Raw genomic sequence first — 26,973 nt, forward strand, 5'->3', positions numbered from 1 at the left:
GTAAAATAAAATATGCTGTTTTGAAAAAAAGATACTAGCTACATTTCAGGAACTTGTGAAAAATATGTTTTTTTGAATATGTACTTACCACTACTAGAAAAGACAAAGGCTGGCCAATCAAATTTTTGCTTTCATTTCCTATACTAAGCTAGATAATAACAGAATCTGATTGCAATGTACAACACATGTTTGCACCAGTTTTTAAATGTGCCCTCACTGGCATCAATGTGTTGTGGACATTCATACTGGAGGGTTCTGTGGTCCCTAATAACATAAAGTTTATCACGGGGAAGCAGGGGTAAATGTATTACTAATGGGGGAAGAGGTGGTGGATCATTTAATGAGACAGCATACAGTGTAATCTCAGATATCTTTAGTACTGTGAAGCAAATGTAAATATACATACTTATCTTTGGAGCCATATACAGTAGACCTATGGTCTATCGGGGCACACGCAGGGGGGGTTTTGGGTCTCCAGAAACCCCTCCCCTCCGCTAAAAAAGTGCCCTACTTAGCGGCACTGTACTATACAGTAGCCGCAGCGCTGTCAAAGAAGCTCCCGCGGCGGTGGTGTATTGTATACAGCTCCGGCGTGGACACTTCTTTGACAGCGCCACGGCTGCTGTATAATACAGTGCTGCCGAAACGTAGCTGCTGCGCATGTACGGGTGCATGTGCGGCGCATGTGCGGCAGCTCTCTCGGTTTTTTTTTTTTGGGGTGGAGGGGAACCCCCCTTAAAAATCCTCCGTGTGCCCCTGGTCTAGCTCAAAAAGAGGGATAACTTGGAAGAAATAATGATAGACGGTTTGGCATCCAAAAAGGGCCTATTACTCCAAAAGTGTAACAGCGGGGAAGTATATAAAAGCCATAGATGTCGACAGTCTCTAAATTCTTCATATAGGGGTCTATATATCAAACAGTGAAAAGTCTTATATCTGACAAAAACAGGTGTTTTTGCTGGAGATGGGTGGTCGTTTCGTCCTAGCATTGGGTTAATTATCGCCAGAGATAATGCCGACTATTAATAAGATTTGCCGTGTTTCTCTGGCGATAGCTTTCCATGCAAAGCATTCAATTTAATGTTAAACAGCACAGCAGACATATTTTATCTTTTCAAGTCTATACGGTATGTCTTTTATGAGATAAGAGCCTCTTCCCAGAAATTCACTCATCTGGTTTTATGTCTTAAGAAACGTGAATAATTTCACGTCTGAAAACAAGTTTATTGTAAATAGGCCGTTCTGATGCTTCAGGTCACGACCATGGAGATAAGTTAATATATCTGTCTGTAATGTAATCACGAACATCTTTCCGTTACACTTCAGTGTTTCTATCATAAATTTACTTTGTGTTGTTAAGTAAGTCTATAAGCAACAGAAAAATGAATACAGCTAGGTAGTGGTTGTTGTAAGATGAAGAAGATTTACACCTGAGACAAACAATTACCATATAACCCTCTCCCAAGTAAAACAAAGTGCAAAGTTCCCCAGCCTGGGGAACCATGTAGTCCAGCATGCACTCATCACTCCTGGTGCCTCTAACTTACAGCCATTTCTTAAAGCTGACAACCAGGATATGTTTGAGAATAAACCGTATGCATTGTAGGATTGGGCTAATGGTCATCAGAAACCTCCTGACATTTTTTATAAACTATTGGATCTTTATCTTTTTGTCACATTGGACTGAAACAAAAATAATCGAGCATACTGAAGATTTAAAGAGCTAATAGCATCTAAAAGGGAGGTCATATTCTTGTTATTATAATAGTATATTCATTTATCTATATAGCACTGTATAGTTGGGAGATATATATTGCTAAATGTTGAGCATTAGTAAATACATGTAAATATAGTTTAGTGAGGGAACCTTGGTATGTAACCTAGAATGATTACTTTGAGTAGGTGTTTGAAATGCAAGGGGTAGGGCAACACTTTACTATGATGAGAAAAAATATGTTATAAATATATGGTGGTACCTAATGTTACCTAAACACAATGTCAAGTTAAGGTTTTAATCTTTGTTGCATCGCAGTCAGGTAGGTTTCACATAATTATATTTCTTGCTGTATTTACACAGTAAAATTTACACCACATGATCGGATCCAGTTATTCAGACCAACCTACAAACATGATCCAAATTTGGACACAAACGTCGATGACCAAATTGCCCAAATTGCGTTATTTGGTGGCAGATCAGAGCTTGAGCAATCCATGTGGCTGATTCAGAACAATTCTCTAATGGCCACATTTACATTACAGTCAAGTTGCTGTTGCCAGGTTTAGAGTACCAAGAATTTAGATAATATGACCAACTCATAAAAAAAAACTATCTACTGTTTTGTGTGAATCACACTGAAAATTATAATGCCTTGAGACTGAGGGAGAAATGATACATAGATAACAACTGCAATACGATGAATTAGGAACATGTTGTCTAATAGCAAAACTTCCCAAAAAATTTTCTCCTCACAATAATAAACAACTACATAATTTCTACAACTATTCTTAAACACCAATATAAATTATACACAGTTTTGATGATAGTGTTGTAAAAAATAATATTAAGTGATAATAGTCGTACCTTTACTTTCATAAAAATAGCAAATGTAATGTAAACTTTTAATTAGTACCTTTGTGTAAATCAGAGATGTTATTTGCCAACATTGCAATTAGTACACATCTGCACTAAAGTACATAGTCATAGCGACCAATCATATATTTGCTTTCATTGTTACTTTGACAGATATAAACTAATTGTTGACTGGTTATCGTGGTTTAGCGCAAATTTGCACCTACGTACTATATTTGTATATATACCTCAGAGTGTTTTACATCTAATAAATCATTACTGATTACTAAACCCCCAAACTGATTTTGTTTTTTCATATATGAAGCATGAAATTAAAAACGTGATTCCATCTGACTGTCCATGCAGCTTTGCTAAAAGTTAAGCATTTCCCCCAACTCCAACACAAATAGCTGTAGTGAAGCCAAAATTCATGGGAAGTGTCTAAGATGGTTCTGAAGCAAGACAAAAAGCATAAATAATAAATCAGATTATGTCAGCTATGCTTGTAGTGGCATCACTCGTAATGCCTATGTGCAATTCCACTAATCTGAACTATGCACAGAGGAGTTACCTAAGAAACATGAAAGCCCATCTCTAATTCTATAGACAGAGAAGTACCAGCTTCCTAATCAATTTCTGACTTAACTAAAGTATAGAACAGAAGTAGATTTATGTCCAAACGTGGTTAGCTGATCTGAGCTGTTGTCTTTTCACAACTGATGTCTGATGACATCATACTGTATAATTAGATAGCTACAAATTTCCTGGAATTCATACAGGAGAGCAATATTATAGATATAGAAAGGAGTAATATGTAAAGAGAGGTGTTAAAGTATAATGAAATGTGCCTAGGGCGAAACATCCTTTCACTAGTTAGTAGCACGATGACGGTTATGAGCATTGAAGTTATTTTGCTTTTTTCTTACCATTCCCATCAGAATTGCGCTATTCCTCTAACACATACTTCTTGTGTTGTCTGTTTATATCATGCGATAAATTATCAAAAAGTCAAAACTGTTATTTTTATTCCCATGACCGCAACTTACTATGCAGGAGCACTTAATGCATTTGTTTCCTTCTGGCTGAAATTCATCTCCTTCTTTATAGTGTCGACCTTCATATACACAACCTGAAGCAGACAGAGGAAGTGGTTAGGAAAGTAAATGACTGCACAGTGTACAAATTGTAGCTGGCATCTTCTGACCATTGTTACATACTATCTGCACTTCCTCAGGACCCTCACACAGTTAAAATGAATTTGGTGATAAATCTGCTTGTTATCTGTACTTGCAGATTATATGAGTGATTCTTTTGTGGGTGGCTGAAAGGACATATGTCAGTGGAGGGCAACATCATTAGTATTACAATTAAAATGATATGCCTGTGTTAAATTCGTTGAGGATGACTGGCAGTCCCACTTTTTTTCTTTTGTTCTGGGGTTCCCAATAGTTGTCCCACTTTATTGCGCTATGTCCTGGTATTACCAGAAGTCACCAAAGTTCAAATTGTCAATCGACCAATATGCCTGCTTAATTAATCTCACAAGAGAGATGTTGCAGGCATCAACACATCAATGTCTTGTAGAGTGAGATTTACTAAACTGAATCTCTCCTCCGTGTTGCCAGTTAGCAGAGTGTGGTCTTCTGCTTCATTGAAATTGAGGAGATAAAAATAGTGAGGGTAAGTACCTGTGGTTTGTATCAGCTATGGCTCTAGATATTATATGTGGGCCTGCATAATAGCCTTGGCACCAGATATTGGTTTGTATAATAGACCTTTGCCAGATATGATTTGGCGTATTACACTTGCCACTGCAAATGGCTCTGCATGTAAGATTTGGGAAAAAGCTATGACTCAACTTTGAATACTTGGTAGCAGATATGGCTCAAGTTTGTGTATTTTGCACCAGGTATGACTCAACACATTATACCAGGTACCAAATGTGGTTTAGCTTTGCATACTTGCCACCAGATATTGCTCAGTTTTTCACACCTCACAGCAGATATGGTTTGGCATACAATAGCTATTAACACTTGAAGCCGTCTCTTATGATGATGATGATGATGATGTCGCTGAAACCTTATAATGCAAAATTCTCTGGAACCTGTTCTGCTCTTAGCTATGATCTGCACCAGCACCTGATGACTATATATATATATATATATATATATATATATATATATAGGACTTTTGAGGACTTGTGTTGCTGAAAGTTGGGAGGTATGCACTATGCACTTTGCTCACACATGCTGATGGCCAAATTGAATGAGTTATTCCGCTAGTATAACACAGTTTAACAATACACTAAGAAGTCTTTAAATATTTGTTTTGCAATGACTACTACTTTGTTGTACTTATTTGTAAACCAAACAAATTGCTGAAATTTACTGCATTTAAGTTGCGGTAACAGGAAAGGGGAGGGAAGAGGCTGAAAGGTGTTTTCACATTGTCACTCTACAGCAATTGGTAAGTTTATTGCTAATAATGCAGTTTATGGAGCACTAATAAAGCCCATTTTAGAAGAAGACAATGCAATGAAAGTCTAACAATCTTTTGTATATGTGAGAATGTTTTTTGAATGGGAAAAGCCATTGTTGTTTTTCTTTTTTATCTGTCTGCCAATTTCCTATTAAAAGTATTTCTGTATTCAGCAAAACAGAATATGCTGCATTTTGTGTTTACTAAAACAAAAAAAGTTCAAATATATGGATCCAATAGTAATCAAAATGATTTTGATATGATTATTATTAGGCATAAGCCGTTTTTTTGAGGCCATATGGGTGACATCTGAAATACCACCTTCATCATTCTTTATACAAGCTATAATTAACATGGTGTAATTTAACATACGTACTGTCATTTTAAATATTGTTAGATCTAGATAAACAAATATGTGAGGGACAACTTGTGTAATACATATTTTGTTCTCATTTCGTTCTTGATTCATCATATTGTTAGGCCGTGACATATATATTTACATCTCCATTTCACATTTCAGTATGTTATGATTTGGGCAGCACAGTTGCATAGTGGTTAGCACTTCTGCCTTACAGCACTGGGGTCATGAGTTCAATTCCCGACCATGGCCTTATATGTAAGGACTTTGTATGTTCCCCCTGTGTTTGCGTGCGTTTCCTCTGGATTCTGCGGTTTCCTCCCACACTCCAAAAATATACTGGTAGGTTAATTGGCTGCTAACAAAATTGACCCTAGTCTGTGTCTATCTGTCTGTGTGTGTGTTAGGGAATTTAGACCGTAAGCCCCAATGGAGCAGGGACTGATGTGAGTGAGTTCTTTGTACAACGCTGCGGAATTAGTGGCGCTATATAAATAAATGGTGATGATGATGATGATTTGCAGCAAATTAATTACCTGGACATGTAGGACAGCACAATCCTGACTGTCTTAATGGGTTCTTACAGTGGACTAAACACTGAACTTCAGATTCTGTAATAACTCCTTCCTACAAATAAAAAAATTATAGAATTAGACTGGTACCAAAAATGTGTGTACCGTGATAATCATTCTGTTACTGTAATTTGACAGCAGTAAAGTCATCAGTTAATACAATGCAGTCATGTTTATTAAGGCAACTGTAATATTCAGTGGGGTTTTTTTGTAAGAAAAAAGGTGCCAGAACTCACATCAAGTAGTCAATCACTGTACACACACCCACACACGTCAGTTGTGTAACAAAACATAACGGTCGCTGCAGTAAGCACTCAGCGCGTGACCACACGACCAATCACAAGATGAGCAGCGCCATCACAAACAGCGCAGACGAAGTACATATGCATCGGACTCGACACACAAGCAGCTTGCATGCACTGTTTTAATTATTTTGCCGCCGACCTGCTCCGCTCGACAGGGTGATTCAAGTCCATGTGGACCAAACATCAAATGATCACAAGTTACTTTTAAAACTTGGACAATCCGTTGAAAAAAGGTGCCGAAACTCAGTTCCGGTGAGTTCTATGACAAAAAACCACTGGTAATATTATACATTTCCTGGAAATCCTGTGCATAGTATAGGAGAATGTATTACAGAGGGTGGCATAGAGAACCAGAGGAGTGTCTTCCACTGCCTCCCCCTCCTTCCTGAAGATGAGGCACTCACTTCGCTTCATGGTAGTAACACCGCTTCTTTGGTATAAGATAGCCATACAAACATAGGTATTGGTTGGTCAGTTTGACTGCTGCTCCTAAACAATTGTTGTAGCAGAAAAGCAGGTCAAACCATTGCCTCCATGACAAAATGAGCAGGGTAATAATTTAATCCGCAAATACAGGCACAAATACCTGGATTGTGAACTGGTTCTTCAACCAAACATCTGAACAGTCAGATTAGTGCAATTTGACCATCCCCAGGTGTAGGCCTGGATTTGTAAAGAAGCTGCATAGGCCACATGACCACATGTATGATACATCTTTTTGTACTTAATATCTATATAATATTTTTACTATGTTGCTTCATGCTGTCTCTTGGACATTCCAGGAGATGAAACTACTATACATATGTTTGTTTTATTCACATTGTCTCTGGGGTATTATAGAGTTCAACAATAGGCTCAATAGGTTCTGCAAGGAGTCGGATGTGAGGGATGGCATAACAAATGTAGCCTACGGGGAGTAATACAATTAAAGCCAGGCCTGCACGTGTGTAGCTAAATTGCTGACTGACCTGATTATTCTGCAGCATGCCTGGAGACCAGTGTTTTCACTTCTTCTCTAATTGCTTTTTGCATAAGTCTTGAACACTTCTTTATGTTTAGTTTTATGGATAGTGTGTTGACTGACAATAGAGATTAAGGTTTATTAGCAGTCAAGAAAAAATTAGCACATCTATATTACTGTAATTTTGAGGTGAATTGAGCAGACACCAAATACCCCCCAGCATTAGAAAGATTAGAAAAGAGATACAATTGCATCATTTTGTGCAGTGGAGTCTATTGTCAGTGATTCCCATCTTGATATGTCTCCAAATTATTATTTTCTTGACTGCTAATTATTTAGCTAGTAAGCACATCGGTTATCCCATTTCCTACTATTAGCATTTTTGTATTCATCCATATAGAATATATTGGAAGCTTTCTTACTAACATTGCAGATAACAGTGGTGTCTTACCTGACATTGCCGAGTAATACAGGGTTGAGCAGGATCTTGCCATTTCATGGAGCTGTTGTACAGGTTGCCATGGAAGCTACAACCTTGTGAAAAGAAATCAGAACATTATTTGTAATGTTAAAGCCTTGCAAGTATTGTACAGTTTTGTAACTTACAATGTTTCGAAATGTGATTATTCTGCCATGCCGTCAAACTGTCCAACTTTGAAAGGTAATTTCCTCTTAAAAATTATATATGTTGTCTACAAAGAGTGGAGGCTGCACTTTTATTGGTTATATTGGTTGGTAATATTGATGAAAATGCTGTCTATGGGGCAGATTCAATTCTAAAGAACATTGCGGCCCACGCACTTTTATCATTACTATGGTAGTAGCTGTGCATTATTACCGTTATTACCCCAGCGTTGTTCTTTAGAACAATGCAGGCCGCGCATTATTACCGTTACTACAGTAATTTCTCAGCTGATTTTTGCTCACAGCTCTGTGAGCCGTGAGCAAAATTCCACTTTGAAATGACCGTAGTAACGGTAATAATGCGCGGCCTGCATTGTTCTAAAGAACAACGCGGGGAATTGAATCTGCCCCCATCAGTTTAATAGGAAACATTGATATTAGTGACGCATAGCTGAGTGACTTTTAAATGCATACATTCCTCTGTACATTTGCGCCGCTTCTGCGTCTCTTCGTGCTTGTTTATAATTAAATTTCTTCTCTTATTTCCAAATTCCAAATTTCCCAAATTCAATATGTTAATATTCCCCCACAGTATCAACGGAAGATTTATCACTTGATAGTATTTGTAGCACAATCTAGTAGTGTCTGATTTATAAAAATGTATGTGGAAAGTCAATTAAAAGAATCAAAATGTAAAAACAGATCATCTATGTGGGTTCACTTTCATGTTCTGATAGGAATACATGAAATTGCAGGTAGAAATCAAACAGTATATATTGCCTTGCCACTCATATTCCAACAGTACATTTTTTACCCACATTACACTTTGCCGCCTCTCTGATGTCTACCCGGCTAGCCCCTTCCTTTAAAGCACTCAGCTACCCCAATGACATTTTTTTTTAAATTGGGGTGAAACATAATAAATAGGGCTAAAGCATACTTGCCAACTCTCCCGGAATGTCCGAGAGACTCACCAAATTCGGGTAGGTCTCCCGGGAGGCAAATATCCCGCATATGGCAACATGCTCCTCAAAATGACGCGATTCGCTGTGAATCGCGTCATTTTGGCCCCCTCCCCGCGGTAAAAAACCTGGCATTTTGTCACGGGGCGGAGCCAAAATGACGCAAATTACCACGCCCCCTGCCTGGGATCTCCCGGAATTAACTTGTCAAAGATTGGCAAGTATGGGCTAAAGTCCACATGTCCATCGCCTTTTAATATTTCTGGTCAGCCCCTTCCCAGTGTCATTGTCATTCAAGATGGAAAAAGACAGTTTCAGCCCTAAAAAAGGTGTCTTCTTCCACTCTATCTTCAGTGATATGAAAATGTAATATACTTCTTAACACGGTGAGCTAGAAAAATTATTAATTATGCTTTCAGAATAACTATGTATTCTTATGGTAACAGGACAATTGTAAGAGAGATAATTTACACATTAGCATAAAATACACTTCTAGGGTGTATTTATTTCATATTTTGATAGAAGTCAGAGGTCTGCAAATGGCTTAATGGAAATGGAAGCTCAGTTGAGGTTATTATTTCCTACTTGGTAAGGTCATAGCACTGCAGGAAACTAATGGAAAATATTATCCATTAAACCAGTACAATGTAAAACATCTGAGCCATAATACTTATGTAGGAATCATTGCGCTTCATATTTCCTCCCCTTGTTTTACAAACCACAGCCTATATATAGTCGTACCACTGCCATTTTGTATTAAAAAAATGCTTTGAATTTCAAACATAGCTTTTAAGGTAATGTATTCCATATATGGAAATAAATACATTTAACATTCCAGTTTTTTTAATGAGTGAATGTTAAAGAAGCCATAAATGTAAGTGCGAACAAAGAGTATTAGTTTTGTTTATAAGTTGGAAATGTTTATTATTGTTTACTAAGAGCAATATGCAGGCATTTTAGTTTATGTGACAACTGTTCCAGAATAACTATATTTATTTAGACTCTTTGAGGCATATTTACTAAACTGCAGGTTTTAAAAAGTGGAGATGTTGCCTATAGCAACCAGATTCTAGCTGTCAGTTTGTAGTATGTACTAAATAAATGAAACTAGAATCTGATTGGTTGCTATAGGCAACATTTTCACTTTTTAAATCTGCAGTTTAGTAAATAAGCAGTTTTACTTCACAATGGTGGCCGTTATGCGTCCATTCCTGTTGCTCATTCGGTGTACTTGAAGGAGACTTATGAGAACTTGGAGTTGGTACTCAAGAAAGTGGGTTATAAAAACCAAAACTGGTTGGTATGTGGGGATTTAAAAGTATTGTGTATGCTGCTGGGACAACAGGCTGGGTACACCAAATACCCTTGTTTTCTATGTTTATGGGACAGTAGAGACTGACAAAATCACTGGAAGCAAAAAAATTGGCCACCAAGAAGTCTAGTTGTTGGTGAAAAGTATGTTCTCAGAGATACATTGGTACCCCCTGAGAAGGTTTTATTACCACCACTCCATATACAATTAGGATTAATGAAGCAATTTGTTAAGGCACTTCCCAAACATAGGGAATGCTTCAAGTACTTGGGATCCAAGATTCTTGGTTTAACGGAGGCAAAACTGAAAGAGGGGGTTTTTGTTGGCCCGGATATTAGAAAACTCACATCCAACAAAGACTTCATCAGTTCAATGACTCCAACTCAAAAAGAAGTGTGGGTTGCCTTTACTGTGGTCATAAAAAAACTTTTTGGGAAACCAAATGGACCCAAATTACAAGGAAATGGTGGAAACAATGTTGAAAGCGTTCCACAAGCTTGGTTGCTCCATGAGTTTAAAAGTCTATTTTCTCAACTCACACCTTGATTATTTTCCTGAAAATTTGGGAGCAGTGAGTGAAGAGCAGGGAGAACGTTTCCATCAGGATATAAAAGAAATGGAAAGAAGGTATCAAGGTAAATGGAGTGTTACGATGATGGCTGACTACTGCTGGATGTTGTACAGGGATCTTCCGGAAGCCACCTACAAGAGGAAAAGCTCAAAAAGAAGTTTAGAGTTTAAAAGAAGACGATTTCACAAGCAATCTACTTGAGTGTGGTGTTAATTTTGTCGTCACCTGTGCAAATGAGTTAATATTTTTCATGTAAATAAAATATTTGCGTTAAGAGATTTTTTTAAACGATGACTACCCGTTTGTTCGAAAACCTGACATCCCAGGACAGAACAGCTGTCATTTTTGGATTCAGCACACCAAAAAACGTAAGAATCAGTCAACTAAACCAAAACAGCTGTCCAAAAATTTTTTTTTGCAGACCTGTGTAATCATTACCAAAGTAAGAATGGCATTTTTGGCCAAAGTGACATCACAGTAGTTTACTAAAATAGGGTCAGTTGACTATAGTGATCACTATATCCTGTGATCGCTACAGTCTCTAGATAACTCAGCATGAGATGCCTTTGCAATGTATGAAGCAACAATTTAGAACCAGGTATTCCTTAATACTACAGTAAATAAAGAGAAGATTGCAAAATCTGTCAAGAAGAGGAGTTTGTTATAAAAGTTAGTATACAGGTTTAGGAACTGCATTAACAGGATCAAAAACCTTTGGGCTACCCTTGGTGAAGCAGACATTGCTTACATACCAAAACATCTTCAATTAGTATTCCCTGAAGTTTCATAAATGAAGCCATAATAAATAGAAATGTTTTGAGGGGGATAGTAATAGTGTTAGGCTTACTGAATCTTTATATTAAATATGTATGCTTAGCTAAGTGGCAAACCCCAATTATCTGGCTCATGTAGACCAATGTGGCCCTCAAACAACCTATAGGAGCTCATCTATGACAATTAAGGGACTACTGTATTGTTTTTCTGGACAGAGGTAACTTCCCCATTGGTTATTTTCTCAATGATTCAAATGCTAACCATGGAATTTGGCACAGCAGACGAATGCATTAACTTAAAAATAATCACACAAAAGACAATCCAAATGTTCAAAGCAATCACTGAATAACCTGTTCTGTGGATGATTGCCACACTTGTGGAAGGCCAAATTACAAATTAAGTCATTTGGTCATGGCTCCCAATTGACTGGAAAGCAAGGGAAAGGCCACAAAATCTTGTATACTGATGACTGCAAATACACTGAGCAGCCACAACATTAAAACCACCTGCCTAACAGTGTGTGGGTCCCCCTCGTGCCGACAAAACAGCTCTGACCTGTGGAGGCATGGGCTCCACAAGACCTCTAAAGGTGTCCTGTGGTATTTGGCACCAAAACATTAGTAGCAGATCCTTTAAGTCCTGTATGTTGCGAGGTGGGGCCTCCATGACTCAGACTTGTTTTTAAAGCACATCTCACAGATACTTGATCGGATTGAGATCTGGGGAATTTGGAGGCCAAGTCAACACCTTGAACTCTTTATCATGTTCCTCAAACCATTCCAGAATCATTTTTGCATTGTGCAGGGTGCATTATCCTGCTGAAAGAGGCCACTGCCATCAGGAAATACTGTTGCCATGAAGGGGTAAACTTGGTCTGCAACAATGTGTAGGTAGGCGGTGCTTGTCAAAGTAACATTCACATGAATGGCAGGACCCAAACTTTCCTAGCAGACACTGCCCAGAGCATCACACTGCCTTCACAGGCTTTCCTTCTTCCCATAGTACATTGTGGTGCTATCTCTTCCCCAGGTAAACGATGCCCATGCATCCAGCCGTCCACATGATGTTCACAGTTCTGGCGCTTACATGCCCATTGTAGGTGTTTTTGGCAGTGGACAGAGGTCAGCATGGTCCCTCTGACTGGTCTGAAGTAACTGCGATGCACTGTGTGTTCTGACACCTTTCTATCATAGGGAGCATTAACTTCTCAGCAATTTGTGCTGCAGTAGCTCTTCTGTGGGATGAACCAGATGGACTAGCCTTTGCTCCCCAAGCGCATCAATGAGCCTTGGGCGCCGATGGCCCTGTCGTTGGTTCCACGGTTGTCCTTCCTTGGACCACTTTTGGTAGGTAATTACCACTGCATACTGGGAACATCTACAAGACCTGACATTTTGGAGAAGCTCTGACCCAGTGTCTAGCCATCACAATTTGGCCCTTGTCAAAATTGTTCAGATCCTTACACTTGCCCATTTTTCCTGTTTCCAACACATCAAGAACTGACTGTTCACTTGCTGCCTAATATATCCCACTCTTTGCCAGATGCCATTTTAATGAGATAATCAATGTTATTCACTTAACTTGTTAGTGGTTTTAATGTTGTAGCTGATCCGTGTATATGCCAATAGGGTGATTGACCAAACAGATTGATTTGTAAATTATAATCATATTATGGTTGGGCAGATCTGATTGTTTTGGGTTCACATTTACAGGTTTGTCAGGTCAATTTGGTTCACAATTGGCTGATGAAATGTCACATGTGGCACCAAGACATTGTCAAAATAATATTGGCATGCTCCATATCTCTGATAAGTATGCAAAAAATGAAATAACTGCTTTGATGAAGTCTAAATTAGGCTGAAAACAGCAAAAGACAGTGAACAATGACCCATGAAACAAGACCTGCATTCTTTTAACAATGATAAGAATCTAACTTCCAGAAACCCAACATTTCTAGTTGTCATTTCTAATATCAAAAGTATGTGCCTTGCTACATTATACAACCTTTCAATGTGGTTATCAAAATATGACAAAGTCAATATTTTAAGTAATGATTTCATTTTCCAACATGCTGTTGTTTTAGTAATGTTATTATTGGTCATGTACTCAATAATGTTTGGCACTGAGGGGCTAAAGGGTTAAGAAAGGATTCAGAGATGATCAGATAAACTCAGAAGAATTGGCCTTCAGTTTGATGTGCATTCTATGGATGAGTCATCTAATAAACACAAACCAGACTAAGCCACAGTCTAAATGTATACTGTAGTCCTCGTCCATTGATATTCGCTACTAGGATACCCTTCCCTTCCTTTTTTACATGTAACAATTACAGTTGACATGAGAAATAAACTGAGAAGAAACATCTGCCACAAATGGTTTATATAACATTTGATAAATTCATCCTTAGAGACAGCACTGGATGGGCCAACACAAAAACACAAGATGATGCCAAAGGGTCTTGTGCTATTTCATCAGAATTAAATGTGTCTGTTGGGTTTTCAAAGCTGCTGATTTCAGGTAGTGATGTATTATTATAATATGTGATCTTGAAGCACTGATGTGATAAAATCTCTAACTAACACCATTACATTGCCTTAACTATCCATTGAGACACTCAAGTGTTTCATCCTATTGCATGTCCTGTGAAATGCTCTATTCATTTCATCAAAATGATCCAATGCTTAACATTTTGCTCAGATTGCCTTGAAATTTTGATACGCTCACATGTTGATGAATCAATTTGTTATCTTTATAATTAGAGGGTTACATAAAAAGTGATGCTAAACTCCAGTAAAATATGCACTAACTCCTCAGATATACATGACTTGTATGAGAGCACACTCTTTACTATAAAGTGTCACATATATTCTTATCGCCACATTGAGTGACTTAATTAGATTATACTTGACTACGGGAGACTCCCACATTTCGGGTAATTCCCCCGAACTTCCAGGAGAGCAGGCCACCCTCCCGCATAGACATGAAGTGAATGTAACGCGGGGTCTCAATGACTCTATTTACTGTGATTCATGTCAATTTAGCTCCACCCCCTGTGGTGCGATGATGTTATTGCAGTTTTATGCCACATGGACCGGGCCAAATAGCATGAATCACCACGTCGCATGCTCCACCGTAATTGTCACCCGACCTCTACTCTGTATTCATAATTAAATATACAGTTTGATATCTAATGTGTAGATTTGATTTGAATGTTTTATATATTATTATTACTATGGGAACATATTCAATATTTTAAATATATTTGCAGACAGTGTTATTTATGTACAAAAATTAAATATTGACACCATTTGGTCTATAAAATATAAATCCTTGCTGTTAACACAGATACCCTCAGTCCCATCAATAACTGCAGTTCTTATACATGGTAGTAAATGGGACTAAATCTGACCGTATAACATATAAGAAAAATGAGGGGTCAGGAGGGATTACAGAAGATTTCTTGCTTTGTTGCAATTAAACTGTTTAATCTTCCCTCTATTCATCTATCTGACAATACATACACTGACCATCTCTGTCCTTAAATATAAAATACAAAGTCTTATCCACAAAGCATTCACTACTCTACCCCCTATAGCATGTGTAACCCCTGGCCCCCAAATTGCCCCCAGTCTATACATGACTATTTGTTTTTCTCCTCTTTCCATTAACTTGACTGCAGCAAAGATGTGTGTCCTGTAAAAAGCACACAGACTGACAATTGGACAATCTCTATTGTTAGACTTTACTTTACTCCCTGCTTGCCTACTTTTGTAGCCCCAAACGCAAGTGTTGGAGCGTGACGCAAATGGTGTTATCAAGGCCCCACTTGGATTCTTTAAAAGAAAGAAAGGAGGAAACAGGGAAAGTGACCTACTCCACTCTGGGAGTCCAGGAGGATTCCTGAAATTTGCGAGTCTCATTGATGTTCCGGGTGAGTAGGTAAGTATAAGGTAAGTATTTGTCACTCTGAGAAAGGAAGGGAAAGATACCACTGGAAAAAACTGCACCTTTACAGCGTTCACAGCAAGCTCCTCTCTGTTTTATAACCAAAGCACAATCCTTGGAGACCACTGGACACTTCTCTCTCTTGCAGGTCACTTCTTTGTTCTACAATGACATGAAAAAGACAAACTTAACATACAATTATTTATATGGTTTTGCAATAAGCATTTATTGAGATTACAGAATTTATATTTTTAAAACTACCTATATGCTTCGAAAGAAAGGTTATATAAAGATTCCGATCCCTTGGCAATCAAATACAATCTAGTAATTATAAAAAAAAAAAAATTGCCACAAAACTGCACGTCTAAATTTAGATAACATAAAGTGTTCTTAAGTGATGGTTGGAAAAACATGGATTGATATTTATAGTGGTTCCCATGATTACCTTTAAGGTTATTTTGCTTTATACTTTAAAGCACATTTGTTCCTCTGAGACTGGGACCCCTGTGCTGCTGGATCTCATATCGGTCGCATGGATGGCTATGGCTATAGGTATGCCTATGCGCACAGCTTAGACCTGATCAGTGGTGGGGTCCCATGATCCTCTCTCACAATTATGGGCTATCAACTTTAAAGTAATTAAAAGGAAATATGTTTTAATTAGTAAGTGAACAATGGGTTGCAGAGAAAATTAATTCCGAAAATAAATGTGTGAATTGGCTTAAAAAAGGTTAACAAACCCAGAAGTGGAAAGTTAATGGTTATATATAACTTTTTATATTAGTCTATTACCAATTACAATTATTTTTTTCAGGATTGAAAGTTAAAATGCACTCTAAGAAGAACGCAACTCTGGGTCACTGAAGTGGGGGTCTGATACATTGCCTACTCTTATGCATTCCTGTTTATAACTCTTCCATCTCCACGTCAGTCAGCTTACAGGAAAAAGTCACTGTGTTTATAAAAGCAAACGTGTCTCTCTGGTGTGGAAAATGTAACTCCCAATTTGTATATATATATATATATATATATATATATATATATAGCTATATACAGATATATACAGTTAGATGTACATATATATATATATATATATATATATATATATTATATATTGTGGCACGAGACCGCTACTGCTGAAGCACACGCGAACAACTTCTTCCTTTTTATGCAGTTTTATTGTCAGGATGATAAATGTTTTGACACCATACAGATTTTACACCGATTCTGGAGACCCTAAACGCTAGCTAGACAAAGACCAGCTCTCTAAAGACCAGCCAGCTTCCCCAGCGTTGGTCTCCCTGAGCGATGAAACAAGCAAGCTTTTATACATGATACTCCTCCCCCAGCCTAAGCTTGATGGGCAGGTGACACACCCACCTTCCCTTTAAGAGTAAACTTCCACCAATGGTTCTGTTTGCACTAACACAGACACACCCTGTCTGTTTGCTGTGAGGAGGAACATTTCTAACCATGTAAGTTAGCCAAATTCTAAACTACTGTTTATCACACATAAGTCTTTACCTGGTTTATCACCAATCTTGGTGCATTACTGCACAAATGTTTTACGCTGCTTCCATGCTTTCTCTGCATATTGCAAGCTAAATGCCTCCCTTTGTTACAATATATATATATATATATATATATATATATATATATATATATATAGTTTTATATATATATATATATATATATATATATATATATATACATACATATATGTATATTTGTATTTATATATATATGAATATATATAGACAAAAGTATTTGACCACACCTGTCGATTACTGAATTGAGGTGTTTCAATCAGACCCGTTACCAGGGGTGTATAAAATCAAGTACCTAGCCATACAGTCTCCATTTGCAAACATTTGTGATACAAGATGGGTTGTTCTGAAGAGCTCAGTGACTCCAAGCATGGTACTGTGACGGGCTGCCACCTTTGCAAAAAGATGGTTTGTGAAATTTCATTTTATTAGAAAGTGGAAGCGTTTAGGAACAACAGCAACTCAGACACAAAGCGGGAGACCACGTAAAATCACACAACGGGGTCAACGACAGCTAAGGTGCATGGGGCATAAAAGTCGCCAACCCTCTGCTGATTCCATAGCTGAAGAGTTTCAAACTTAAACTGGCATTAATGTAAGTGCAAAAACTGTGCGGCAGGAGCTTAATGGAATGGGTTTTCATGGCCGAGCAGCTGCATGCAAGTCTTACTTCACCAAGACCAATGCCAGTTGTCGGATGGAGTGGTGTAACGCACCCGCCAGAGGAGAGTGGAAGATGGAACCGTGTCTCAAAGAGGGGAAATCACAGTGAGGTGAACCCTGGAAGTAAAATGGGTGTGAGCTCTAAGAACAAGAGTGAAGATCACAGCCCAGTGTTGAAAAAGTTCCCAAAGGAAGGGATGAAGCAGTCCAGTACAACCAGGAGAATGGTGTACTGGGATAAAGGACTTTGGGAGTGTCTGCAGGATGGGGATATGGATGTGTTGCACCACCCCACCACAATGCAGCACATTTTGGATTATTGGGATGAGGAGTGCCCAAAGATTATTATGTGGGAAGGAGCCAGTCTACAGGAGAAATTGGAGAACCTGTTGGATGTGTTCCTAATGTTGAAAGAGGAGGCAAGTGCCTGTAATTTTTGGGATGAACCAGAATGGGATGATTTTACACATGAAGTTATTTGTACTATGCAGAATCTGGCCAAGGGAGAATCCAGATACAACAATAATCAGCAGTAAAAATAAGACGTAAATAGACTGTTACAGCACAGGGACATGCCTGATGAATCCCCTGCAAATGTACTAATAGAATCTGTCCCATTAGCAGATTCTACAGATCCATTATAGGCAATGAGTATGGAGGAGCTGATAGTGGAATGCAAGATCCGGGGTGTACCTTACCTGTACTGCACGTACAGGGATATCCTCAAACGTCTTTTAAAAGATCAGGAGAATCCCATCAATGCCTTCAGTGTCTATAGGAAATGGATGCTCACTTTGGGTCCCCACATACCTCTCTGAGAACAAATACAATGTCTGCAACAGAGTTTTGAAGAAGCAGAGGATGAGATATGGCGACAAGGACTTACGGACACTGAAATGTGGCAGGATCAGTGTTATCGAGTGAATACTGAAAAATGGCAATTGCAATATCTTTTGTCACACTCTAAAAAAAATGGCTGCTCAGTCTGTTAATCAGGGGGAGGTCCATCCCAATGGATTATACACAGTTGCCCAATCTACTATCTTGGGGGAGACTGGAGAAGAACTGCTTGGTGAGGATGTTGTACCTCTGACAACTCAGAAAGGATTAGGAGAAATCCCCCCATTTGGTGACTTGGATGGAAAAGAGCTTCCAAGTAAGTACCATGTAGTAGCATCTTCTGATAATTTGCCAGTGCTATTGGAACCTGAGACTGTGTCTGAGTTAGAACAGAATTACAGAAAAGACCAGTTATCCACCCCTGTTGTGCCTGAAAATGTTTTGGTTAATGAAGTAACGCAGTATACCGTTTGTGTGCTCTCTGGGGCAAGTGATGTACAGCTGTACCCAATTGTGGCAGAAGAGAATCATAAACTTGCTCAACATATGATCTCAGCAGAAATCATGATTACTGACTGTATGACAGAATTAATGGGAGAGGATAAAGGAATTGTCATGTCAGAGGCCACTACCATGGGGCCCTGGGAAAACTACACTTATGCCTTCCCCTATGCAGAATTGGCAGATGAGGAGATGTTGACTGAGTGGGTGTCTGAGAGGGCACCAGCACAGCAATATTCACCAGCCCCACAAGCTTTGAAGCATCGCACTCCAGCTCCAAATCTGGGAATCCAGGACCCAATACCAGAGGCCTGCAGTGGACCATCCACTTTGTTTTGCTGCCAGGAGGACAAGTCTGTGTCCAATGAGGATTCACACTACCCTGATGCGCCAGAGGCGGGGGAAGAAGTGCAACAGTTGGATGTGGTAGCAGGGGAGGGGACATGCACACCAACATACTTACAAGGGCACCCACAAGTGGTTTGGGAGGGGGACAGAGGATTCCCCATAAGCAAAGAATTAATGGAGCCCCCACGCTTGCCTGCCACTGGGCAGTTGACCCTTGAGTGTTTGGGGGAGGAGGGATTGGATTTTTGCCAGAAACAAACGGACAAGGAGCCAGAAAGTTTGCCTGCCACTTGGCAGTTTTCACTCGAATATGTGGGGGAGGGGAGCATGGCCTCCAGAAACAGAGAACAGGCCAAGGGACTATTTGCAGTTCAGCAATTAAGGGTCGACAAGGGATGTTTGACTACAACTCTCCTACCATGGATGTGTGCACAGGAGTGGCCCAGTTTTATTGTTATCTCATCTTATGACACAGGGCAGCATAGACCCCCACTCCAGCAGGGTGGGATGATATGCCTGCAGCCATGGGACCCTGGTGGGAGATTGAGGAACTGTCTACCTTGCCATCAGACCCAGGAGAAACCACAGCAGGCCAGAGACTTTGGACTTGGAAGAAAGGTTTACTTGGGGCTAGGGAGCCACTGGGGAACAAGGGCTAAAAAAGTAGGGGGAGGTATATGTGACGAAATGAGTGTGATAACCCTGTGAGCATTTAGTTTCTCATTTCTCACATAATGTGTATTATCGCATGTACTTTTTATAGCCCATGCTTTTGTTCCCAAGCTCACCAGACTACAACTGCATTGTCCAATTACATGTGGCTAAGGGGAGATTGTAGTTCAGTGTACATATGTATATTGTGTATTGTATATTGATGACTTGCAGTAAGGTTGCTATTCATTGTCTTTAAAGTGATGTCAGGGGGATTATGGGTAGGGATCAGGTTGCCATGTGCTTGAGTAGGAAAACTAATTAGTGTCCATTTTTCACACCAGGCTAGTACAGACAGGCTATCTAACAGAGGAGGTTCTCTGGAAGGACAGCTCATCTTCACTGCCCTCTCCCACTAGTCCAGCACTGACCAATTGTTTAGAAGAATAGACCCAGGGGGTTGCATAGGGCGAAGAAAGACTGTGGAAATTAGACCTGAGATATGAGGAGCGACTCCAGGGAGGAAGGGTGTTCATGCTGGGATTTCATTCATGAAGGTGCATCTAGTTTTGAATTGTCGTTTTCTAACTATCGTCTATATATGCAGCTGAGAGGGATCCATGGGTCATGAAGTCTGGACAGCAGGTGACTATATCTCCTTAAGTTATTGGGGTAAGGGACGGATGATGTGGTAAATCTGCCTGGCATTTATTTACTGTATGTACATAATATTCTAGTGTTGTTTGTATGACAATAAATATACTGTTGTATTTTTATAACTGCATTTTGCCTGAGTGACCATACGAATCATAGAAGGTACCGGGTAGACTTCCCTGGCATAGGAAGGCACCCGTGGGTGGCCAGCCAGTGTGAAGTGGGTAGCATTGGGCCAGATACACCCGGTATCTTCACACATATATATATATATATATATATATATATATATATAGTTTTTATTGATCCCGAAACAAAGAAAATGCTCACATACATAAAGTGGCATAACACCATATTATATGCAAATACTGTAACACACATTTGTATAGTAATGACAACTATGCAGTTAATGCCAAAATAATGAAAATTTTAATTTTAAATTGAATCACATTTGAGTTCTCAGCTTCATATTTGAACAGTTCCTTTAATTGCAAAAACATTTAAATTTTACTGTTGAGGGAAGCCATACAGGTTTAATACTCCCACTATATGATCAGACAACATTTTTTAGCATTCTCAACTCATACCAGGATGTGGAAGAAAAAAATGGTATATTTGGGATTTTGTGTTTGCAAATAGTGCTCCCACATCTCAAAAAACAATTTAACTGAGGTTTCCTTTGCCAATGTGTCTTCCAGCCAATCCATTCTAAATATGTAAAATAACTTTTCTTAGAATAAAATCAGGACCACACCTGCAAAACAGTTTTCCTGGCTGCTGCGTTAATTGCCAGAATTAGCCTCTTCTCACCTCTTTAGACTTTCTGGCGTTACATGGCAAAATTTATGACTTTTAGTACTTGTACTAAGGAGCAACCCTAAATGCAATGAAACAAACAGCCTTTTTATTCTTCATGGCATTTAGAGCTGTTATGTGGTGAAAAAGCTGAGAAAAGCGATGGAACACCAGTTCCCATAGATGGGCCTTTGGATATTAAGAGCAGATTCTCTCATAAAACAAGCATGTAACTCTGGATCTAGGGTACTCTGAAATACCTCCATGAAACAGGTAGGCAGAATGTCATAAAACTATTTATAAACTGGTAAACCGTCATGTCCTTGTGATTTTTTTTAGACAAACTACTGTCATTCTGACAGCAATCTGTTATCAAAAAAATATTCCCGGTTTATTGAAACTAGGATACGAAAACTGAATATCCTGGCTCGTTCTAGTTCAATACTCTTCAGGAAATCAGTTTAAATAAAATCCATGGTGCTTTCCTTACATTTTATAAGGACTCAAGAGTCGTCTATTTACAAATCCAAAAGGCATCCCATAGTGATTCCATAATCCTCTCCAAAATCAAAGAAGTGTACCTACCCTACTGGTGTTTCCTGAAAAGGTTTTTCGCCTAAGACATTATCCCCAAATCTCCCTGAAATTATATATTACCGATGCATCCAGTTTTCATCAAAGAGCTGAGTATGTACAATAATTATTCTCTTGTTTTAATTTTGTTAGGTCTGACCAATATACTTTTAACATCACATATCAGGTTGACTTACTGCTGAATACATCTGTTATGGACACCTGATCAAAGAAATCCCTCCAGCATTGCCTCACCATCTCCTCCTGCAGTGGGTCCAAATTTAAGCACCATAGACCCTTATCACCATTGACAGCATAAAGTGATCAAAGCATGTAATTGTCTGCATATCTGGAGTAAACATCACAGAGTTCTCTTTAACAAAAAAAACCCTTTCTATCCTGAAATACTACTCTCAGCAGAACTCAACTCCACCTAGTCCATTTCAAGGTGAAACTGTGCTCCGTAAATTTGTCTGTGACTACCTTTGCAGGTATGCAGATACACCAAATCTAGGGAGGTGACTTCACAAAAGATCATTTGCATTGCTGTTTTGAACTTTAGTGCTTTGGAGAAGAATCAATAGGTGTAAAAAGAAACTGAGGAAGTATTAAAAATAAGTACATTGGACTTGCATTATTTAATTGAAAACTGGACCTCATATGGACCTTACATGTAAATTACATAGTTTTGTTATTGTTAATAGCATACTTTTGTTATTCCATTTTTTTTGTCATCAAAGAAAATAAGAATAGTAAACATGCTAATGATTGGGAACCACAAGCAGGAACAATTAATCTAACATGTCATTTACTAATGCACCTTAAAGTCAACATGCTTTTCTAAAGTGTTCGGCCTCTTCCCTTCTCTGTTATCATGTTATCATGGCACTGCAATTCATTTTTATAAGTGTCAACTAGAACCGAGTGAGGAATTACATTAGAACAGCACAGAAGTGGAAAGAGTGACATCTCACATGGGAACTGCAAGAGTTTATTATTTCAGCCGCCTAACTCAATCCTTCTTAGCGTTGCAAAGGGAAATGAAGTTCCGCTATTTCAAGGAAATGTACGATTCATTAACAACCAGAAGACACTTGTATGTACAGACATCTGACTTTCTTTCATGTCTAACAACACTCTTAGTTCAATTCACACACACTAAACAAGCACATTTTAAGGTGATACAGATTTCTACTGTAAATAATAAAATAATGGACCTAAAATGATATATATAAAGATAGTAGCACTCGTACAGTGACCTCAAACACATAATGATCGCAGTCATAGGCAAAATGAGTATTAATCATTCTTGGCCATTGCTGGAGATTGGTGGAGGCATACAATGTCATTTTAAACCGATTTGGCATAAATTAGCCACCTATGGATAGGAACTAAAGGGGAACAGATATAGGACAAAAACCTTTTATGCATACACAATCTGATTCTGCCTTTAGCTGATGTTTAAAAAAAATCTTAGATACTCGACATTGAATAAAATTGTGTTACAAATTTCAAATTTGTAATTAGTTCAGTATATTTTTGCAAAGTATCTAATAAACTATTAGAAGGGGAAACAGATGTGCATTTCTAAAATCAAATGATAATTTCCTGTTTTTCTTTTACTTTTATGGATAGATTAGTACTTTGACACATGTATTTTCTTTAAATCATCTTAGCTTCCTCTTTACACCTCAGGGAGAACTAAACTTAGGGTGCAGATTTTTTTTTATAGTGTTTGGGAGCAAATCATTTTCATTGAAAATATTATTCATTAGGATGAGCTGCTACATGCAGTCAAATTTAACAATAGCAACATTACTGAAAACTGGGCCAAAACTAGACTACAACGCTAATAATTAGACTCACAAACAGTGGTGAATTGAAGAAAATAATATCAATATATACATAAACAAATAATATCTTACAATAACCACACACCTGCTGATTTTGCAGACCAGTTCTACATTTGTTGAGCAAACTGTCAGAAAATTGTCACAGTGGTGGCCTTCTAAACAATTGTCCTAGAAAACCAATACCTGAGCTGATCACATTGGATCAGTCATTATAAAAAATCATTGCATAGTTTTGTGTGTGCAATTATCCAACAAACAACATGATGATCCTCAAGATACAATAGTTCAGTTAGACCACTGTACGTATGGACATGTCCAGTGTGGCTCTTACATATTTACAGGGCCTGATTAATGGTTCAGCCAGCCCTAGACTAAGATACTCATCACACCCCCATAATCCAATGCCAAGCATACACAGTAGGTAAAAAAAGAGCTCGTTCTTAATTTAAAGTTTCTTTCCTGCATATCTACTGAAGTACAGAACTAGCCATTCAGCGATTAAGACAAACGCGTGGACTATGTGGCTATCTAACTAAGTAATGATCACACAAATATACAAATAGATTTTTATGAACTCACTATACCCTATAACAAATCTGCTTTATTTTATCTTTATTTTTCATAAATACTTTTCCATAAACGTTATCCTGCATGTACTTTTAGCTACTTGTATCTACTGTGAACCAAACTGTGATGCAACTGCAGCATGTTACCTCATACTTGCCAACTCTCCCGGAATGTCCGGGAGACTCCCACATTTTGCGTGAGTCTCACAGACTCCTGGGAGAGTGTGGCAATCTCCCGGATCTGCCCACTTCACTAGGAAGTGGGCAGATCCAGTGGTCTAACTGAACTATTGTATCTTGAGGATCATCATGTTGTTTGTTGGATAATTGCACACACAAAATGAAATTGGGTCCAAAACGTTGCGATTGCGTTTGGCCCCACCCCTGCTTTAAAATGATGCTTTTTGCGGCATTACTTCATGGGGTCGGGACCAAAATGAGGCGATTTTCAGAGCCCCGCCCCCTGCACGCCTACCTTCCCCGGCAGGCTCCCGGATTATACTTGCCATAAATTGGCAAGTATGTGTTACCTAATCCTACCGGTTGGGTGGCTGGTAAGTGGTTCTAGGTTTCAAGAGGTCTAGATTTCAAAGCGGCCTGTGGAAATGTCCCACAGATCATAGCCCAATCAATTAGTCAAATGGCTAGTCAATGTTGGGGCAAGTAGCTAGAATCATAGTTGGTAAGGAATGCCAGATCATCAACTGTAGTCAAATACAGTAAACTATCTTACTCAGGAACCATGGAACAGGATCTATAATTGGGAAGCTAGGGGAACACACTTCCAAGTTTATAAAAGCCCAAGAAAAAGGCTTCTTTCAGGAAAATGTGTCAGCCATTGTGATTGAAAACAAACACCCTTGCTGGACTGACCTATGATGCCTGCCTAACTAGTATGAGCTTTTCCAACACTGTAATTGGATGTAAGTTCATTAGGTGGAGCCAAAGTAGACACAGTACTTGGTGTGTAGCTACAGAAGAACACAGCGAACCGCACAGGAATGCCTCAAGCTGACTGTGGGCCTGAGCCTGTTGCAGAGTAGCAGTAAGTAATAATATGACTAGCAATCATTTCATTGGTCATTCAGGCACATTTAAATGTTATCCAGTTGGCAAGTTAATCAATCTATCTGTCTATCTATCTATCTATCTATCTATCTATCTACCTGTTATCCTCCCTCTCCCTGTCTGTCTATTCAGCTGTCTATTTGCATTAGTATTTACTTACACTGGATGCCTGTTATTCTGAATGCCTGTGTGACCTATGCACGTTTTATTGTAATAGTAAATCCTTAACCATATATAATTGTAACCAGACAAATATAGCTACATTCAGTGCAACATTTTGAACCAAGAATAAAAAGAGCACCTGGTTTATCTTACAAGCTAACCTAAATGAAAATGTAAGGAAGTTAAAGCAGGAGATTTTGATAAATAACCACTAAGGCCCCTAACGGTACAAGTCATTGAACAGGCATCCAGTTTATCAAACTATACACAAGTTTCATATAATCGTAATGAAATAACATCTGACATATAGATGTATCACCTTCCTTATTTTAGTTTCAGTGGTCACAGCAGGAAGGTTGTCAGTTAAAAGCCCAGCTTTAGAGATTTATAATGCAGCTATACATACGCAATAAATGCAAACATTCTGAGTGTGTACACTTTGCACTGACTTAAATTTCATTACGTATGCAAGTTCCATGTTCTTATGAGTTTTTCTATTTTTCTTTCTAATTTAACAAAAACATAGAATTGGGCTCCAACAGGATTGGTCACCTAGGGAAATTAAAATGAAAAGACCAGTTACAGCCTATGTCCCCGTGCCACAGCTCCTTTGAAATAATGGCCTTACATTTGTTGAACCCCTGGTACTCATTCACTCTCATAATGTACGCTTTTAAACATACAGACGTTTTTAATATATTAAATGTTGAAAAGAGCTCTGGGTAATCCAGAGTGCATACTGTAGATACCTTTAATGATTCTGTAGTTTGGTGTACACAGGGTTTATAGACTACTGAGCTCTGTATTTCGCATGCTTGAATGCATTTATTTATATATACTACACTATAGATGTACACAATGTAAACAGCTGCCTGTGAACATAAGCAGCACAAAGTTAAAGGGCCAAAAATCTTAAAACATAATTGAACAGATATAAAATAAAATATTCACAATAAAATATTCGGTAGCATTACATCATTTAAAATAGTAAAGCTGTATGTACCATTGTTATCTATTTTAGTGCAAGTTATGCTCTACTTTACTTTACTCACTATGAATCACAGGGGTACAAGGAGATTAGACATCTATATAACATTGTTATATTTTTGACTAAATCACAACATTTTAGCTCAAAATTCCATTCCTTAAAGAGAAGGCCGATAAAATAAAAGCACAATATAATGTAAGGTCCTTGCGGTGCCCCAACTCTGTGTTTCGGCTGCTGACATGGAGGTGCAGCTCTTCCATGTCTGTGATACACTAGTAGTGTGGCACCAGGTTATGATGTCACAGCCCAGCACCACTCTCCCAGTCTGAGAAA

At 38.5% G+C, this 26,973-nt stretch overlaps 1 protein-coding gene across 1 annotated transcript in view; it reads right to left on the reverse strand.

Moving 5' to 3' along the window:
- Window positions 1–26,973, reverse strand: part of BMPER (BMP binding endothelial regulator) — a 165,269-nt gene that overhangs the window by 103,681 nt on the left and 34,615 nt on the right. The window contains exons 3-6 of the mRNA XM_075211287.1: window positions 15,494–15,593; window positions 7,695–7,777; window positions 5,942–6,032; window positions 3,616–3,698 (exon numbers count right to left, since the gene is read on the reverse strand). Coding sequence (XP_075067388.1) covers window positions 3,616–3,698; window positions 5,942–6,032; window positions 7,695–7,777; window positions 15,494–15,593 — 357 coding nt within the window. The remainder of the gene's footprint in view (window positions 1–3,615; window positions 3,699–5,941; window positions 6,033–7,694; window positions 7,778–15,493; window positions 15,594–26,973) is intronic.

Source organism: Mixophyes fleayi, chromosome 5 (assembly GCF_038048845.1).
Source record: "Mixophyes fleayi isolate aMixFle1 chromosome 5, aMixFle1.hap1, whole genome shotgun sequence".
In the NCBI taxonomy this organism is placed as follows: domain Eukaryota; kingdom Metazoa; phylum Chordata; class Amphibia; order Anura; family Limnodynastidae; genus Mixophyes; species Mixophyes fleayi.